At 37.2% G+C, this 19440-nt stretch overlaps 3 protein-coding genes across 3 annotated transcripts; 1 reads left to right on the top strand and 2 right to left on the bottom strand.

The window, feature by feature from the left end:
- LOC111476445 (auxin-responsive protein SAUR50-like) lies at positions 1-621 on the top strand. Its single transcript, XM_023120104.1, has one exon. It carries the CDS (start codon positions 89-91, stop codon positions 401-403), a length of 315 nt encoding a protein of 104 aa, XP_022975872.1. The 5' UTR covers positions 1-88; the 3' UTR covers positions 404-621.
- Positions 622-3946: 3325 nt separating this feature from the next.
- LOC111475179 (filament-like plant protein 4) lies at positions 3947-9808 on the bottom strand. The gene is made up of 6 exons (XM_023119826.1): positions 9453-9808; positions 8103-8204; positions 7664-7883; positions 5125-7546; positions 4879-4936; positions 3947-4618 (listed from the first exon to the last, which is right to left on the bottom strand). The coding sequence occupies exons 2-6, from the start codon at positions 8196-8198 to the stop codon at positions 4187-4189; spliced, it is 3228 nt and encodes a 1075-aa protein (XP_022975594.1). The 5' UTR covers positions 8199-8204; positions 9453-9808; the 3' UTR covers positions 3947-4186.
- Positions 9809-15291: 5483 nt separating this feature from the next.
- On the bottom strand, positions 15292-16309 carry LOC111476970 (auxin-induced protein 6B). The gene has a single exon (XM_023120856.1). The coding sequence runs from the start codon at positions 16213-16215 to the stop codon at positions 15763-15765; it is 453 nt and encodes a 150-aa protein (XP_022976624.1). The 5' UTR covers positions 16216-16309; the 3' UTR covers positions 15292-15762.
- Between the last annotated feature and the right edge of the window lie 3131 nt (positions 16310-19440).

The raw sequence follows: 19440 nt of genomic DNA, 5'->3' as shown, positions 1-19440 counted from the left end.
TGTCTCTCTCTATTTCTCTCCCACAATAAATCCCCCCACAACCCGCTCTCCACTTTCCACAATCCCCTGTTTTCTCACACCAACAACAATGGGCATTACCAAAATGCCACAGACGGCGGTGCTGAAGCAGATGATCAAGCGCTGCTCCAGCATGGGGCGAAAGCAGCACCAGCACTACGACGACTTAGCGGGGCTCCCTTTGGATGTCCCCAAAGGACACTTCGTGGTGTACGTGGGCGAAAATCGAAGCAGATACATCGTCCCCATCACATTTCTGAATCATCCTCAGTTTCAAATCTTGCTCCAACAAGCCGCTGACGAATTTGGGTTCGATCATGACATGGGCCTCACCATTCCCTGCGATGAACACTCCTTTCAGTCCCTAACTTCCACGCTTAGATGAAGTATTACTATCTTATTATTATTAGAATATATATCATAGGCTTAGTTTCCTTTTTGTTCTGGCCAAAATGATGAAGCTGCACCACTGCTTCTCTGCCATATAACCTCTTCTTGTTTCTTATTTTTAACAGTTGATGGAGAATTTGAATGCCAGAAAATGTGGGATGAGTTTGAAATTAATTGTAATTAGTTTTGGGGAAATGAAATTGTAATTGCTTTTGTTTCTCTGTTTTAAACCACAAATTTAGTGGCTGATTTTAAGGGCTTTGTCTGCCTCGACGTTTGTGATTATCTCGATTAACTCAACCGTTTTTGCCGTTAAAACTGTTGTACAAACTACAAAGGAATCCAATCCCTTACCCCCTCGCCAAACGCCAGGGAATGTTCTGTCACCGCCCGACGCTTTCCTTTCCCTAATTATATTTTATACATATTACAAAAAAAACGAGCATTAAAGTAATAATAATGATTATTAAACTCTGTATCTTTATTCCTTTATTAGTAATGATAATGAAATAATTAAGACCATTTAACCAAATTCTACGATTTGTAAATAAGTAAAGAGGAGGGGTTGAATTTGGAAGAGGGGACAACTTTGGAAGTGCAGACGGAGGAGTCCGCAGAGGAAAAAAATCCTCCGGATTCCAGGAACCCATGTGAGTGGGGGCCACAAGCCACGAGCCAAAGTAAAAACAAAATAAAAAATAAGAGAGGATCGGACGGTTAGGAATGAAGATGGGGGAGGAAGTAACATGTGGTGCGCGTGGGATACACGGAGGGATGGAGTCGCAAATAGTAGGCGTAGGGACATGGGCCTTCTTCACCGGTTAAACATGGAATGACTTTTAGGGTACTTCTACCAAACTTGCCCTTTTTTTCTTTATTTATTTACTGTCCTTACAAATTACCGTTCCAAAAATTATTTACCAATTACGCCCCTTTCTTACCGTTTATACACTCATGTTTAAAGCTCGGATCAAAGTTTTCTAAATATGAACACTTTTAATTTACCCTATTTTTAGAATATTGAGGATTTTTTTTTTTTTTTAACTAACTAATTAACCCTCTCTCTGTATATATTCATTTATATGATTCAAAATTATTATAATCCCATATTTTATGTCATTTTCGCATCTCTACAATAATTATTTTATAATTAATTTAATTCAAACCATACACGAAGAAAAAAGACAAGGAAATATTAAAATATGGGCCTCGTAATGAAGGTAAGATGCAAATTTATATAGAGAAGAATCAAGTTTCAGGTGAATGATAATTTAAAATATGATATATCATTAATGTATTTTAAGACTTTTTATTTAGTTTAAAATTGTATTAACATCGTGTCTAATTATGATTACGATGATAAAAGTATTGTTTTAGTTTTAAAATGTTTTTAAATTGTGACCAAATTTTAACATAGACTAAGATGAATACATTTGGGATAGAATAAGATGGTTATATACGATGTTTTGTTTTTGTTTGATGGTCCTTTCCAATCTTTTTCACTGTTACTTCCACGTTGAACCAAGATTTGATTGTCCTCTTCCTAACGTTCTCTCTCTCTACGTATGCCAATCTCCCATTTTTCAATTTTATAATTTCATATATAAGCAAGCATTCATGTGACAACTAATATATTATATTTGACAAAAAGAAGAAGATTTAGAGACGTGGAAATGAGGGAGTGGTTAAGATTATGAGTATATGAACCTTTAATCATTAATGTATAGTTCACTGAACAAACATAGAATATACATTTTCTTTTTATCTATTAAATAAATAAATTTGTAAAAAAAAAAAAAAAAACATTTGGGATTATCATCAACAACAGACCAAAGCTCGTGATTGCATCAAATCAAGTAGCTCCCACGTCACTTTATGGATTTATTAATTAATTTTTTTGAACTTATGGGTCTAAATTTAAATTGAACAAAAACATGTTGCCTTCTAATCCAACTTTTAGAAAGAGAGAATGTATACATAAAAATATAAATATTATCCCTCACTATAAATTATAACTTCGGGCACATAAAAACAAAACCATATTACTTTGGGGAAAATTCATGGCACTTGTATTGTACTCATATGGGTTGGGTCAGGTTGGAAACATGTCGGAAAGTTGGGTGGGTTGTAGGGGTCTCCCTTGCAGGATTTCAGACCTTATGTTTGTTTTCCTTCCCTCAATTGCGTGGTTTAAATCTAAAAATATTGAATAGTTCGCACGTGGGTTCGAGGTAGATTAGGTAATGTGAATGATATTATAGTAAATAAAATCTCTTCGAAAATGGTGGAGGGATCTTGGACTGCATGTTATAATAATAATAATAAAAAAAGAAGGGCTAAATTGTATTTTACTTAAAAAAATTGATGAATATTTTCTTGAATTTAGGGAATAAAAAATAATGATATTTGTTTGGGAAACATTATGATATGAGATTTTGAAGAGGCATTATTAATAGCTGGGGGGTTTGCTTCATATTTACTGCGCTGTCTCTTCATCCCAAACACAGATGTACTGAAATAATGCACTTCAAAAAGTGGCCTTTCAATGCTCTTCAACTCATTCGTACACAAAACAATTAGTAGCGATTCTAAGGATCATGGTTGAAGAACAAGAAAATAATACATGGGTCGTTCTCTAATAGTCTATTTCATTACCCGATCCATTTCAAACAACTCATAAATGTATGCAAAATTTTGAAGCTAATTTGTCTATTATATGCATCCAACCGACATCTTTGTCACATGTTACACCATTTCATATCCATCCATCCATCAATGCTTTGCTTAGCTTGCATTAGTGTGGAATTTGGATAAGTCTATCCAATCCAAATGATGAGCTAAACTAGAAGAGAATGAATCGAGTCCAGTCTGGTATTAATGTTTTCTTCTTTTGTCCCAACAAGTGGGAGTCATTTGAGTTATATTCAGGAGTCTGTTGGTTGTAAATGTCATTTTTGAACTCAGATGGAGCCACATTTTTAAGAACCGGTTGAAACGAGTTCTAATCTAGTCCGTGCATAACTCGTTAAAAATGGGAAGTATTCTCAAGGAAGAAGATAGAAATTTATGTGATAACAATTAATGGAGTGATGTTGCTTCATTTCACCCTTTCTCAATCTCAGCTACGTGATAATAAAGTCAAAGACTTTCAATTAAGAGAGAACTGTATCATACAGTGTACTGTTTTGTACAGCACGGTTGAACTAAGAACCACAGTTTTAGCTGTCATTGATTGAGTTGAACTGAGTTGCATGTGAACAAATTACCCCACATGGAGCCCCCATTTCAACTCATCAATACGGCCTATGCTTATCCCTGCAATAACATACCCTTTCCAATCGATCATTCTAAAGTCCAGCCCAAATCCCGCCCAAGAACTGTTGCTGCAACAACAAAGCACAGGCGTTGTTTTACTTCATCAAGAGGCAGTGTAGGTAAGATGAGTGTGGAGGAAAGCTAAGCCTTCTAGAACATCTTTGCATTATATGTGTTCCAGTTCAGAAAGACCACAGTCAAGACCGTAAGGGCGAGAAACACAAAAAGAAAAGAAGAAAATTGAACAGATGTGAATATAATGTACAGCATTAGGTACAGCAGCCAGGAGAGAGATTTGAAAAGCATCATTTATGTGCTAACTTTTATGACATAGAGCTCCCAAAACTGACTCCCATCTAAAGATCTTAGAGGTCTATGTTTGGTTTTTTTTTTATCTATTTTATATTATTGAATGAAATATTTTAAACAGAATCACATTATCATGCAACACAATTGCATGCCCCTAATGGCTGTTGTTCTTTCCTTTCGCGGAGAAGAATCTACTAAATCCTCGAGTCTGTTTCTCTGGGGTGGGAGCCGAGGAGGAAGAGGAGCTTGACTTGGTTGGCGTGTGTTTCGAATGTTTATACTTCATAGGCGATCTCAAGGAGCTTCCTCCATCGTCGTCAGAAGCACTACAAGGGGACTCTGCGCCGACTACGGGCGTCATTGCAGAAGTGGCGGTATCCATTTCGGACCGATCAATGTCCAGCAGATTAGTGCCACTTTTAGATGGGTCGTTCTCGGTAAACTCTTCGCCTCTTTGACTTCTCTCGCTAAATGGAGATCCACCAAAATCTGGCTGGGGTCGCAGAGAGTTCAACTGCTTGCCAAGAAGAAAAATTGTTTCCTGACATTCTGCCAACTTCTCTGCAGCAGCACTCAACTCCATCTCCTAATGTAACAAAATAATCACCAAGTTCAATATAGAAAGTCCAACAAATTATTGCTACTCTTGAACGATATTTGTAAATTACAATCAAGAATGAACAGGGGAACACAGCAAAATATTGCATTAGTGTTTCCAGAAAAGAAAAATGGTGAACAAGTTACTGCTTTTGTTCACTCTCATTCCTGAAAATGTTATGATGGTAATTCTAGAGCGTTTCTGGGAGTCACAGCAATTTAAAAATAGGAAAGAGTATTCAACTTCACCTGGCTCTTCTGGGGATGACCATCAATTGCTGAAGAACAAATAGCGCAAACCTCATTCCTGCAACATGAGACGGGAGATGAAAAATGACTTGGAGACAACTAAAATGAAGACAGATAAAGACCTATAAAATCAGGCATGAAATGGGAAATTGGATGTTGAAATTTAGGACAGTCTTATAGACGTTTGGCATATACAGATAGGCGGCCTTATGCTGTTCATGCAACAGAGAAAAGTACAAGACTAACCTCTGTAGTTGCTCTTGCAGCTCCTGGCACTTGAACAAAGCTTCATAATGATTCCTCTTCTCATCTTGAAGATCATTGTCCAAAGCTTCAGATTTAGCTCGCAAAAGATTTAATTCAGTTTCCAAATCCTCCGCACGCGCTTCAAGTGACCTGTATGACTCTGCCATACATTTCAGCTGCGTTTCTGACAAGCTGTTTGACTTTTGAGAAAAAACCAACTGTGATCTACATTCTGCTAACAGCTGCTCTGTTTCCTGCAGTTTACGTTTTGTTGCCTCAAGATCCTCTCTAGATCTTGCCAAGTCCTTTGCCAGGTTCTCCTTGGCTAATTTTAGCTCTTCAATGTCCTCTGATGAGAGTTTGGGTAATCTGGAATTTGATTCATAGCTGGAGGCTAGATTTCCATCACAAGGAACTTCAAGATCAGAAGTTGGACTAGAAATATGAGAACAACCGTTTGTATATCTTTCGTCCAGTAAGTCGTCTTGTACAACCTTGTGCTCTGGTAATGCTACCTTGTCTATGCAATCAGGACTATTGGTATCGCCATCAGTATCCTTGCATCCAATGAAACTAAATCTGAGCTCACTGGTTTCAGATAAAACATGAGAAAGAATAATAACAAAGTCCACCAAACTTGTGTTCCCATGCACCATTTTACTAAAGGTGGCAGAAAATTCCTCAATTTTTTGACCCAGTCCATGCCCATCTGGAGATGCCGTATCATGAACTCTGGAAGCTTCTTTCCCAAGGAACAACACAAATTCATGAATTTGAGAGATGGCAGCTTCCAGCTCTTGGTTCATAGGCTGATTGTGTGCAGCAGGCTGGGATAAAGCAATTTCTCTTTCTACTCCTAAACCAGCATCATCAGGATTGGCTTGCCTATCACATGTCGTATCAGGGCATTGCACTTCAGAAACACATCTAAAATAACTGATGGTGGGTTGCTGAAGTGCATCATGAGCATCTTGCACAATGCATTTGATATCCTCCAAAATTTTTCCAGTATCTGCATCCTTTGGAATAGACTCAAAAATCATAGATATTCTTGATCGGAGTTTCATCAAAGGCAATCCATCAGAATCAGCACTCTCCGTTGACAAATCAACAGTAGAAGATACAACATCTGTAGATGGACTTGAATCCGGATGCTGTTCCGACTGGATATCATTGGACTCCTGGTGTTCAACTTCAGACGCCTTATTGTTTGAATTATCTGAAGCAAGGATGGCTTCGTTTGACTCATTTGATTGGCATGCCAATTTCTCCATTTCTAGAAAGTCATCCATGAGCCCCAAGTGACTTCCACTTTCGGTTTTACTTATTTTCTCATTTCTCTTCTCCCTAAATTGGGAAATGTCAGAGATTGCCGCTGTGGATAGAGAATCTGCACAACTCTGTCCATCCTCATTTCCATCTTCAGACATAGAGGTCACGCTGGGAGGATGACTTGTGTTTTGGCATGAAAAGCCATCGGCATTATACTGAACAACAGATTTTGGGGAGCTTCTTTGGTGATTACTATTTTGGAGTTGTGCCTCCAAGTTTTGAAGTTTACTAGCCGTCTTGGCACACATACTCCTAGAAGTCTGCAATTCACTATTACGCTTTGCCAAAGCCTCTTTAAGCATCTTTGTTTCCTCCTCCATGGCAAACATTCGTTCTGTGAGGAACTCGTTCTCCTTCTGGAATTTCAGTGCATTATCAAGGGAAAAATCAGGCACAGATAACATATGTGGAGTTGGAGGCCTACTAGGTGACTTCCGCACTCGGGTGTCTCCATATTCCCTGCCTAAACTTTCAACCTCTAGCTTCATTTGAGCAAGTGCAGCAGGGCCAGGCAATTTCTTCCGCACAAGACCACGTAATCTTTGACACTCTGCTTCTAGTTTTGTTATTTTCTTAACACCCTCCATGTGCTGCTTGTTGGCTGCTTCAGCAGACCTCATACTCATATTCTTTTCTTCATTACGGATTTCTAGCTCCTTGGAAACTATATGTAATTCGTATTTAAGTGAATTTATTTCTCTTTCGCACGATTCAATGTTGCCCTTCAGCAACTCAATCTCAGCCTCAGCTTGTAGCTTTTCTTCACTTATTTGAATCAGCATGTTGGAACGTTCTTGTAATGACCTTGAAAGTGCAGCATTTTCAGCAGCAGACCTAAGAAGTTCTTGATCCAAGTCTTCCATTTTTGACTCCAACTCAAGTTTAATTTTGTCCCACTGCTTAGTCTTGGTGAAAATAACTTCTTGCAATGTATGTTCATGTTCTTCTTTCAGATTTCTTATCTGCCTCATGCATTCCTTCAGAGCACCATCCAAATGTGACGCCCGATCTTCAGCAGTGAGCTTGGAAAGTGTCACTGTCTCTAAGTGATTTTTCAATGCCAGAGCTTCTGCCTCAGCTTTCTCCCAACCTGTAGTGAAGGCATTGGTTCGTAACGAAGCACACAGAATAAGCAGAAAATTCCAATCACCTTAATTTTACAATAAAAAATTTCTCTCTCAATATATCAACTAAAGATATATAATACCTGAGACAGCTTCTTCAGCAACTTTAGCATGCTGTTTCACTAGGTTGTCCTTAGTAGTCATCTCTGAGTGTGCAGCCGACAGTTTCTCGCTGAGCTCTTTAATCTCATCCTCCAGTGCCTGGATTTGTTCGTCGCGAGTTTTTACTTGATCCTCCAAACCGGTAAGATGAGAGTACGACTCAACAGAGATTTGTACATAACTTGGTTTTTTGCAACCATCCTGAACGAGGAAGGAAAGGAAATACGTTAAGAAAATTGGTTCAAGTTTAGTAAAAGTAAAATGCTATTAAAAATTTAAATCCCATCACCATCATCTAAAAGTACTGTGGGAAACAAAGAGAATTGTTGTAATAACAGTACTACTGAACAGCCACAGTAAGCGGTAAAATTGGGGTGGGTGGGGGGTGAGTTTGGAGGGATTAGTTTTTACTAATTTTACCTGATCACCCTGACTTCCAGCCGACTCTGAAGCATTAGCCTTCTCTGCTGTCTTCTCAGATGATTTTTTCTTCCAGGGCCAACTTCGTCGGTCCATTCCAGGCTGCATAAAGGTAAATTAACGAGTTATAAAAGGGAAAGAATAGAACACTCTGAGACTCTAAACCAAGATTCCGTCAAAATTAATCCCATACTCCTAATGGCATCATCACATAGTGGTACTTGGTTCTGATTTTTCTGAAGTGGTACTTAATACTTTATATGACACATTGTATCGATGGCGTATTCATGCTAAAGAATTTTTTAAGAAAAATACATCATAGATTCCAGATAATCGAGAGCACAAATGAACTAGTTTAAATAAGGGAAGTGGGCACAGATTAAGGGAAGTAACTGCGCAACTTTTTGCAGGTACTGATGATGAAAGTATAAGGTTCCAAAAATGGAAATTCATTTCTTTAAGCCCACATTTTTAGCAACAAAACAGACCACGTCCAAACGCTGTGTAAATGCTATTTATGAGAGACAAACAACACCAGGATAAAAAGTAGCTACACAGAAACACCAGAAGGGGAAGAAGTTTAAAGGATGGCAGTTAGAAACTCCCCCACTCATCTCCCGAAAGCTAAACCATAATTTTACCGGATAAATTTAGTGGAATGATTCAGAAATAAGCTCAATGACTACAAATGATTCAGATAGGCATGCATGTTAACGATGTCTTCACTGTCTGTTTAGTAAATGAACCATCGAGATCTAAGCAGAGAACCATTGCTAGACGAAGATCAATGACTCCAAAAGACAATTGGCGTCTGTTGGAGTTAATTGAGAATTCTTTTATTAAAAAAATAAAAGATAAGACTAAATATAATTTACCAACACAAGAAAGAATCAACAGTGTTCTCAGGCAAAGCGAGATCCAAATGAATTAGAAAATGGTCCAAACTAGTTAAAGACTAATAGTGCTGATTTAAAATATCCAACCAATAAACACGGCGTAAAATGCACTGATACCACACCATAAAAAAGACGGTTATCAGGATTCCGGGTTGAAATCAAAATCCCTCCGCAGTTGAACCAAATTCAATTTGAAGAAAAAGTGGAAGTTATTACCGACAGAAGAAGATATTTCCATCGAAGAAACAATTAAGAATCAGAATCAAATTCGAGAAAGAAGGGGGAAAAAAGGACCGAAATGATAAACATCGCGATTGCGAGAACAGAACATTCATAGTCAAATAACAGATGCTCCTGTCATCTGAATTCGAAACCGGAAACAAACGCAGGCAAAAGCTCGAGAAGAAATCAGTAGGGAGAAAGAAAAAAACAAAAGAACTGGAAGTCGACTTACTGATAGAAATGCAGCTTGAAAGAAGACGTATCAGATAGGAAAAAAAAAAAAAGGAACACTCGGTTAAGAGAAGGAATAGTGAGAGCGTGAAAGTAAAGACAGCGAAGGAGTTGAAATTGCGGCAATGAAGATCCAAAGCGAGGAATCGTTAATCGCAGCAACCGGCTGCGAAGGAAAAGTGACGGCGGCAACAGCGACCGCGACGGCGGAAGTGGAGCGGGAGCGGGAGGTGGAGGGTGGGTGGGAGAGAGAGAGAGAGAGAGAGAGAGAGAGAGAGAGGGAGGGAGAGAGATGAAAATGAAAATATTCGGACTCGGTATGTCCACTAAAAAAGCCAGAACGTTGTAAAAGCTCCAAAAACCTTGTCCTTTTTTTTAATTTATTTTTTAAAACTTATATTGAAATTAAAATGATTTATAGAAGAATTATAAAATTTAATATTCTTAATAAGACAGACGGAAAAAGAATAGAAAAGAGGGAGGAGGGGGGCGGGGGAGGTTAGACAAATTTGACCATGGAATAAAGGAATAATGACGGATAAGCCCCTCCCAGTTCCCGCGCCTCTTTTGCTGAGGAAGCTACAGCTGAGCTGTATCCGATGGTTAACAAAGTTGGATTTGTTAGTATTTATTTACATTACGCTGCCACTATGGACCACCGTCACTCCCTCCCCCTCTCTACAACAGCTCATTTCTTTGTTATTTTGCCGTCTTTGGGCTACACTCCTCTACGCCGCTTTCACTCTACACCCACCATCACAGCCGACCATTTTCCCCCCGAGTCAAACCCGCTACCCTGCCTGGCCCACCACACCATCAAATTTATGCTCTCTGATCTTGCGGTCAGCAATGTAAGGAGCCGGATCTGTATCCGGGTACCATGTGTATAATCCAAAACTAGGTTTAATTAACGATTAATTTTTATATTGATTAAATTGAGGAAGCACGTAGTCGGTCTCTGTCTTCGAAATTAATGAGAAAATGAAAGTAGGAGCAATTCCTTGAACTAAAAAAATTAATGACCCCAAAAATGCTGACGCCATGTTTTCGCTCTCTCTCTCTCTCTCTCTCTCTCTCTATATATATATATATATATATATACATGCATATAATTGTGTATTAGCATCAGGACCACTCCCCGGGTTAGAAAATAAAATTGTTTTGTTATTAAGGGGTGGTTGATTGAATAAACACTCTAATCAATCCATTGAATTGAATGGTCACATCCATTGAGAAAATAAAATAAAAAAACATAATATAATTACAGAGAGAGAGAGACAGAGTAAATCTGGATTGCGTTGAAAATGGAGAGGAAAGGGTATCCAAGAAGAGCAATTTGTTGTCGTTTTCGGCTACCGGGTAAAAAACCAAAACCCAATTATCTTTTTACTCAATTTGCTCAAACATCCCATTTATTTTCAGGGTGGATCAATTCCATCAAATTTTCTAAATTATTCTATACTGGTTGAAACATACAAATACGGTGCCGTTTTCATGGGTTGTTTAGTTTTCCCAGAATATTAATAATAATAATGTCAAAACCTGCATGGGACTGTATGTTTAACAGAGTGAAGATTTAAAGGCCTGGACACTGGAGACACCACCTGCACCATTTGGACAACATGATTATTCCTTTCCCTACCCACTCCCTCCATTTATATGCATATTAATAGATGAAAGGGCGGTGATTTATAATGGAAACGGAAGCAGGGGAAGGTCAAATTGAAAAAGAAGAAGGTAGAGAGGGCGTAGGTTAATTAAGGTGGAACTCACTGCATGGGAAACGAAAGTGGGGCCCAATGGAGCGTGGATGGGGTCCACGCCCCCATCAAACAAACGCCCTCCTCGTTCGCATTTGCGTTCTTATTATAGTGGAGCAGCAGCGCATCCGATGACAGGAGAAAGTGGACACGGTGGTCCCCACTTACCCACACGTTTCACTTCTCCCACTTTTCCTTCCCTTTTTTTTTTTTTTTTTCCTCTGTAATTAATATAAAATATAAAAAAAAATAACTGGAGCTTTTCCACGTGTCACCGAAAGCGACCACGTTTCGTTTACGTTTAGTGAACCCCGGATGCCTTTGTATTTGCTTTTATTAATCGAAGTTGACAGCGTCGGCACTCCACACTCCAAAACGCACCGCTTTGAGAATTAATGTAGAAAATGAATAAAATAAAAGAAAAGGTAAAAGAATCCTTAAGAAAGGCAAGGATTGAGGGTGTGTTCGGATGCATGTCAAAATCCAATACTATAGTACCCCAAATGAAGCAACAAGCTAACCACCATTACCTCAATAATAGAGGATTAATTAACTTAATTAATACGCACATTATCAACAACCTCACCAACCCCCATGTTAATGTCGTATGGATTATAAGAATAAAAGAATACGCACATTATTTATTCATCTTCATTCTATTTGGCTGCATTTATTCCATGTTTGTCCCTTTCAACCTAGCTTAGCTCATATAATTAAATAAATAATTCTCAACTTCCATTATGTGTAGTGTAGTTGTTGGGGGAACTATAATTACAAACATTAATGTCTCGTCTAAATTAGTTACCATACAAATAATACTGATGATGTGTATAGCTGTCAAATTACGCAAAAGGCCTGCTGAATGATTTCTTTGTGGCAATTCGAGAAGGGTTAAACACGGGATATATTAATTATGTATGCTTCCTAAATGGCTTATTATCATCCGCCTCCCACCTACTAAAATACTCAACCCTAATCCAATACTTCCTCGACACGTGTTCTTACTCCTTTAATTTTAATCCAACTTTTATTGTGTCATTAAATTATAAATATTACTAAGAAATTAAATTAATTATTTTGGTAATATGCGATATAATTTGGGTGCATATACAATATAAAATTATAAACAAATATATATTTATTATTATGGTTTTTATTTATTGTTGATAGCGTTGTTGTGTCCTTTTGTATCTCTCTAATGTGACTTCTCATCAAATTTAAATGTCTTAAATATATATATATATATTTTCCCATCACATCTTTGTTTCTACCTATTTTGTTCAATTCTACACTCAATCGGATGGCCTTTTCTTTTATTATTATTATTTTTTTTTCTTATGGGTTCAATTAATCTAATTAAATATTATGGAAAATATAAAAGGGTTTTTTTAATGATTGGAGAGAATTTGAGTTTAGAAAAATAAAAGGATATAATATATAATAAGCTTGTGACTTGAGACCAAAGAATGGTTTGTTAATTAAAACATTAAAAAAAAAAAATGAGGCAATGAAATTATAGGGTGGGACCCACGCGTTTACATGAGACAGCTTGAATCCCACAATTCTTTTATTTTTCCCACACAAACAAATCCTGTTTGAATGCAATGTCTGAAATTAAATGGCGATTCTTTTTTGTTTTGTTTTTATATTATGTCTCATTGGATTCTATTTGTTTTCGTCTGCAAATTTCAACTTCTTTAATTAAAATTCCACTTTTTCATACTTCAACGTCCATCTCATCCTTCTCTACCTTTTTTTTCTTTTTCTTTTTCTTTTTCCCTTTTCTTTTCACATTCTTAACTTTAAAATAATAATAATAATAATAAAAACATAAATAAAGAATCTCATATATGGATATGGATAGAGATAGTATTCCTCACTTATAAATTCAAGATCATTTCATAAATTAACCAACGTAGAATTAACCAACAGTGGTGTCGGTGTGGGTGTTGCATCTGAATGAATGACTGGTTATGTATGAATGGTTGATTTGAAATGTAAAAAAAAAGAAAACGGGCGGGCCATAATTTAAATAGGATTATAAATAGGGGTTTAAATACAACTCATCCATCTGGGGCCTTCAACAAACACCACCGCATCATTCTTCTTCTTCTTCTTCTTCTTCTTCTTCTTCCAAGGTTTAGGGATTAGGGTTTTGTTTAATCAAAATGAGGAAAAGAAAACGGGCGATATTTGCTGGAAAAGCACTGCCTGGTCCACACCTAAGTTTTGTTTGCTTCTCCCCCCATAAGAACACAAAACCTTCGTCTCTGTCTCTGTGTACAACAAAAAATGGCTAAGTTTTTCTTTCGCTCATTACACAAACAGAAGCCTGCCATTATTATTACTGTCGTTTCGCTTGTTTTTTTTGTTTTGTTTTGTTTTGTTACTCTGTCGTTTTGTTCCCACTGCTTTAGAAGCTGCAGTATTGGGAAAGGAAGGGAAGGAAAGGCCATGCAATCTATACTCCCTTTTAATTTTGAACATTGGATGGGTAATTCAAAGAGGACAACGAAAACACGTATTTTGAGAGATGAATAAAGGCGATGGGGGAGAGAATTGTGGAGAAAAATGAGTGAATTTTGATCTGTTACAAAACATAAATACATGGGTGTCTCCAACAACCAGCAGCGTGATTAAGGCTGTCTTATTATTATTGTCTTTGTCCCAATCATTCATCCATTTCTAAAACCCACTTTTTTTTTACTTTTTTACCTTTTTTCTTTTCACCTTTCCAATTCCCTTGATGGCCTACTAGCCTCAACGCACCTTTTGCCCACGCTTTGAACTCCGGAATTGCTCTACATATATTCTCCTTCAATTTCCCTACTTTCTAGGGGTCATTTCAATCAAACACACCGACAACAAACCACTCAATTCTCTATCATTTTTCTTCCTCCACACATTGAATTCAAAAATAAATAAAAAATTAGGCACAGCCCAAGATGGATTAGGGTCTCATCGGTTGTGTCACATATGGGCTTCGGTATTTCCAGTTGGGCTCATACAACAACTGGGGATTTTCCAATGCCACGGCCCATAAGAATGGGGGCCCAGTTACGAGCATTCCTAAGACTAATAATTATGCCTCTTCTTTTGTTTTGGTATTTATTAATTGTGTAGAGTACCTTAAATTGCGCTCCTTAGTCGTTACTACCATAATTACCACGCTACGCCCTTCTACTAACCAATTACCCACCATAATTATATTAATTATCACCCTCACACTATCTTCAATTCTATACTCATCACTCTATTTAATATAAATGCAAAACAAAACATTTATGTGTAAAAAACGAAAAGTTCAAAAAAAATAATATCTAATGACTGTAAATTTAGACTTGGATGTGTTGAAATATAATATTTTAAGAATATATTACCATAATTTTAATTATGAAATATATTTTAGATATTACTAATCATATATTTTATTTTATTTATAATATTTAATTAGTTTATATTTTTCTTATTTTTTATTTGTAGGTATTTGTTTGTAGCTTCTATTTTATTTAAACGTTTGGAAACCCACTATGTTTGTTGCACTCTCAATCCTAATTATATTTCTCATTTTTAACATGGTATTAGAGTACCGATTTTGCTATTCTTAAATATCAAAATTTATCATTTTTAATATGGTATCAGCGCATCATTCTTAACAAAATGGTATCAAAGTCGGACTCGAGCGTTGTACTATCAAGGACGCTAGGCCCAAAGAAGAACTAAATTGTGAGAACCCACATTAGTTGTAAAGTAGAACGAGAACGTAACAATCTTTATACTAATAGATAGACGCTCGTTCACTCCCTCTAATTAATCTTTAAGTCTTCTACATTCAAAATTGAGTGGGGTAATAATTTCAGAGAGAAAAAAAAAAAGAAAAAAAGAGTAGGAGCAGTGTCTGTGTGTGATAAACTTAGACATGGATTATAGTAGGAGACAAGAAGGACATGTGATGTAATAAAAACAAGAAATAAATAATTAAAAAGATGGGAGTTTTTTAGGAGTTGAGATGATGAAACAGAGCAGCAAATGGGGCATTTGGGCTGCTTCAGCTTATTTTATATCCGCCACATGTTACAACCGTATCAAAACAAACTAACATACTCGCATTTCAAATTGGTTCATCAAATTTCCCAATCAATCAATTAATTTACACAGAAGCACACCTGTGGCCAAATTAGCAACACCTTCGGGTTTCTTCTCCCTCCTCATCTGTTTCGCCCCGACTCCGATTCGAGCTCAGGACGACACGGTGAAATGATACCTCCACCACTTTTGCCATCTCCACAAGCATTCTCCGGGGGGTTACAAAAACTCCCTCACCATAATCCTCCTCTTGCCCTCTTTATATATATGTGGCAACAGGGATGTGGGGAGTAAAAAACGAATAAATTAAAAAAGGACCCCCACATTAGATTTAATTAAAATTACGACCCATCTCGGGTTACTCAAATCTGGATCTTTGACTCGCCCCATTCTGTTTTTTGTTCTTCTTGTTCGTCTTGTTCTTGTTCTTGTTCGCTTTCACTCGGACCGTTTTACAAAAATTAATTACCAGATGGATTTCTCGGCTAACCCATGAAGCAAAGGCCGAGATTCCGGCCACAAATCGAGGCCGGTTCTGATTCCGATATGGCAGAAAGTTTGAAATTCGTCTAATTTCACGAACCGCCCCGAGTTGGGCGAATCGGATCTGGAGATGAACCGGATGACTTCCTCGAAAACCGACTCGTCGCAAGGGATCGCCAACGGGCCTTGGTTGGTGAACCCGTACTCCTCTTCGGCTTGGACCAGAAGCTTCTTGAAAACCGGGTGGTTTAAGTAAGCGGCTCTGACGACGAACCGCCGGCAGCTGGTTCCAACGCAGACAGCCACATGTCCGGCGGGTACGTCGGAAGGGATGCGGTTAGCGGACATTCGGGCCTTGTTGCGCCAGCGTCGGAGCATTTGCCTGAGCCTGACAATGTGGCGGATTTTGCTGCATTTTCCGAGTCCGGCCGACATGTTTTGAAAGGGAGAAAAATGGAAGAGGGGAGTTGAAATTGAATGTGAGATTTGGAAGTTGGGGAGTTTATGCGTGGGTGATGGCGGAGGGTTTTATAGACACTTTCCTGTCCAAAATGCCCCTCGTTTTCTTCTATATTTACCACGCTCCCCATCTATTTATTACTTTTTTATTGGTACTGACTGCGTATTTTTCGAGTTACGTTACTACTCCTCCTCGTCCATATTCCGTAAATAAATAATTCCACCAAATCAAATTACTTCCAAAAAAAACACCAAACTTTAATTTCAATTTCAATTTTAGGCATTTTCAAATAAATAAATAATTCTATTTTTTTTGTTTCTCCAAAATGCTTATTTATAAATTCATGATATTCTTCTTAATTAGTCCAAACATCCCAACCGTCTTCAATAGAATTATTATCAAATTCAAAAAGTGGTGGACAGGGTACGTGAATAAAAAGAAAGGATTGGATTTTATTTTGAATATCCTTTTGAACTCGAAATTGACAGCTCGTTTGGGATAGAGACAACAAAACAAGAGCGAGAAAGGGCAATGCAATGTGACAGTTTGTGCAATGTCCGTGCATTATATCTTTGCTTTTGGCGCACCAAGTGAAGTGCCAATTCAAACCCACCACCACATGCCCACTCTATTTTCATCCCTCCTCCTCTTCTCCTCCCCACCCCCCCAAAACTCTAACTAAATCATATCCAAATAAAGTTGTCTGCTTCTATATTTGCCACGTGTTTTTTTTCTTATTTAAGCAACTAGATTATTATAAGAACTATAAGACCAGAATGTGAACTTTGATGGCTCCCCGTTCTCTTACATTCACTACTTGTTTTGAATTGCATATACAAGTGGAGATTGTTTCGTTCATTGATTCATACTGAAGTGGTTGGGTGTCGCTTGGGTTCGAGTCCATGGAAGATGCCCTCTTTTATTTTTTATTTTCATTTTTCCAAATAAACAAAATAGAAATATTTTATTGGTCAAAAAGGGAATAAATAATTTAGCATTCTCCTAATTTCTGACAATCCCCATGTGCGCCTATGCCCCATCTCCTCTGTCCTTTTCAACCCAAAACTTTTCTTCCTTAATCCCCATTTTGCCCCCATCCATTTCAACAATTTCCACTTTTCTCCCCCATATATAGCTTTTGAAAATAACAAGGTCAATACAGGTCCAGAAGTCCTTGCAAAGGGCAATGGCCCCACACCCATGTTCAGTAACCCAAGCCATTCCCACGGTTCATCCCCCATTAAATAAAAGCATATAAATTAAATCCCACCCGCTAAGATTTTCAAGGATCCAAAAAAAACACCCATTATTTTTCTACTCTCAATATTATTATTTTCAAAGTTGTTCAGTTGGAGTTATATGAAAATTCATATATAACAAATTTTGTGATCTTTATCTCTGTTTTTATTAAGACATTGATGCTGAGATGAAGATTTTGGAGAATATTTGCAACATTTAAGGAATAGTAAGCTTTTAATTATTGAGCTCCCACCACGCTTTCTAATTTGCTTTCAATTCTTTTAATTATTTGGGAATCAATTTTTCAAATAATTCATTAAAAATGAGATTTCACGAGTATGAAAACTTCTCTATATCGTATCTATCTAGGTGAAGTCCACGAGAAGAAAAGAAAAATTGAAAGAGGGCATGTATAAATTTCTATTGTATGTTATAATTGGTTTGGGCTATTAAAAGGAAAAAAAAAAAAAAAAAAAAAAGGAGAGAAATTTAAGAGAATTTGATGTGGTTAAGGTACAAAATATTACGTCATCATGTGTTGTGTACTTTAAGATTTATTCGACCGTGACTAAATTATTACCAAACAAAAAATAAAATAAAATAAAAAAAACATAAAAACTTTATTTCTATTTTACTGCTACTTTTGTTTAAAAAATATAATCCGACACGTCGTTTGGTTGTACGTAGTTACAAGCTTTCGTTGGAAGTTGGAGAAGAGAGTACATTTGGTTGTTGTCATAAAGGAATCTCATCCACCTTTTTTCATCCACTACCCATATCCATAATTAAATAAATTAATTTTCTTAATAAATATCCGGACGCTACATTACTTATTAATTCCAATTAATTAATACTTTCACACTCTAATATTCCCCTACCTGAGTTGGCACAAACCTATTTCTTCAAATAAATATATCAAAACTCCGTCGTTTGGAGCTTCCATTTACGTGGGGGTCTTTTCTTTTATTGTATATTATTTAAAAATTTTAATTTTTTACCTAATTTGGGTGCCTGCCGTACATAAACAACTTCAGCAGTTGGTTAACTGCCTCAGAATTGATAGTTTATTTGACTCATAATTACGTAGTTATTGCATTGTAAATATGTTTCTTATTTTACATAGCTTTCTCGTTTTATTTCCATGTTCGACTGCCCACCATGCATTCCACTTTCCACGCTTTGCTCCATCATCTATCCAACACCCACCGGATATTGACAAAGTTACTTTGCCAATCTACGATCGATTTTGTTGAAAATTATCAAAAGAAGTAGTAAGAAATACCAATTCCATTACAAAAGTGCCACAAGTGTTGAAGAAATGGTGTTACGATGGCGAACATTAGAACTAGAAGGTAAGGTTTAAAGGTAAGAAAAGAAAGAAAAAAACATATTGTTTATGCTGAGTCAAATTGCAAAGGGTTTGAGTGGAAAGTTGGATGATATCTATATTGGAGGTTGAAAATGTTAGCTTTGAAGGAAGAAAAAGAGAGCGTAGAAGAGTGTAAATAAACAAAAAGGCCACGTCGAAAAGTCACCACCATGCAGCCAAAAGCTAGAAAACAGTACAGATAGAGTAGCACTGAGACGTACATAATATTTCTTTCTTTTGTTGTTCCAACAAAGAATCCACTTTTATGAACCCTCTAACGCATACATCACCAACACCAACTTCCTTTTTTTTCCTTTAATGTGGTGTTTAACCATTAAAACTCCAAACTGATTGCTGCCTTCCTTTTAGTTTTTTTCTGATACAATCATGTCAACGCACGCCCCTCCCCCCATACACCCATACACCCACCCACCTACCCTCCTAAACCCTTTACCCTCTGCTTTTCAGACCCCCCGCCCCCATCATTTGGGCGGTGCCATTAGATTACCCTTTATTTATCTTCCATTATTCTCCTCATTTTATATCATAAACCCTTCATGGAATCATCTGTTTATCCACACCACTATAGCTA

Source organism: Cucurbita maxima, unplaced genomic scaffold (genome assembly GCF_002738345.1).
Source record: "Cucurbita maxima cultivar Rimu unplaced genomic scaffold, Cmax_1.0 Cma_Scf00003, whole genome shotgun sequence".
NCBI lineage: Eukaryota > Viridiplantae > Streptophyta > Magnoliopsida > Cucurbitales > Cucurbitaceae > Cucurbita > Cucurbita maxima.
Note: the sequence above shows the minus strand (reverse complement) of the source record. Positions and strands in the feature narration are given on the sequence as shown.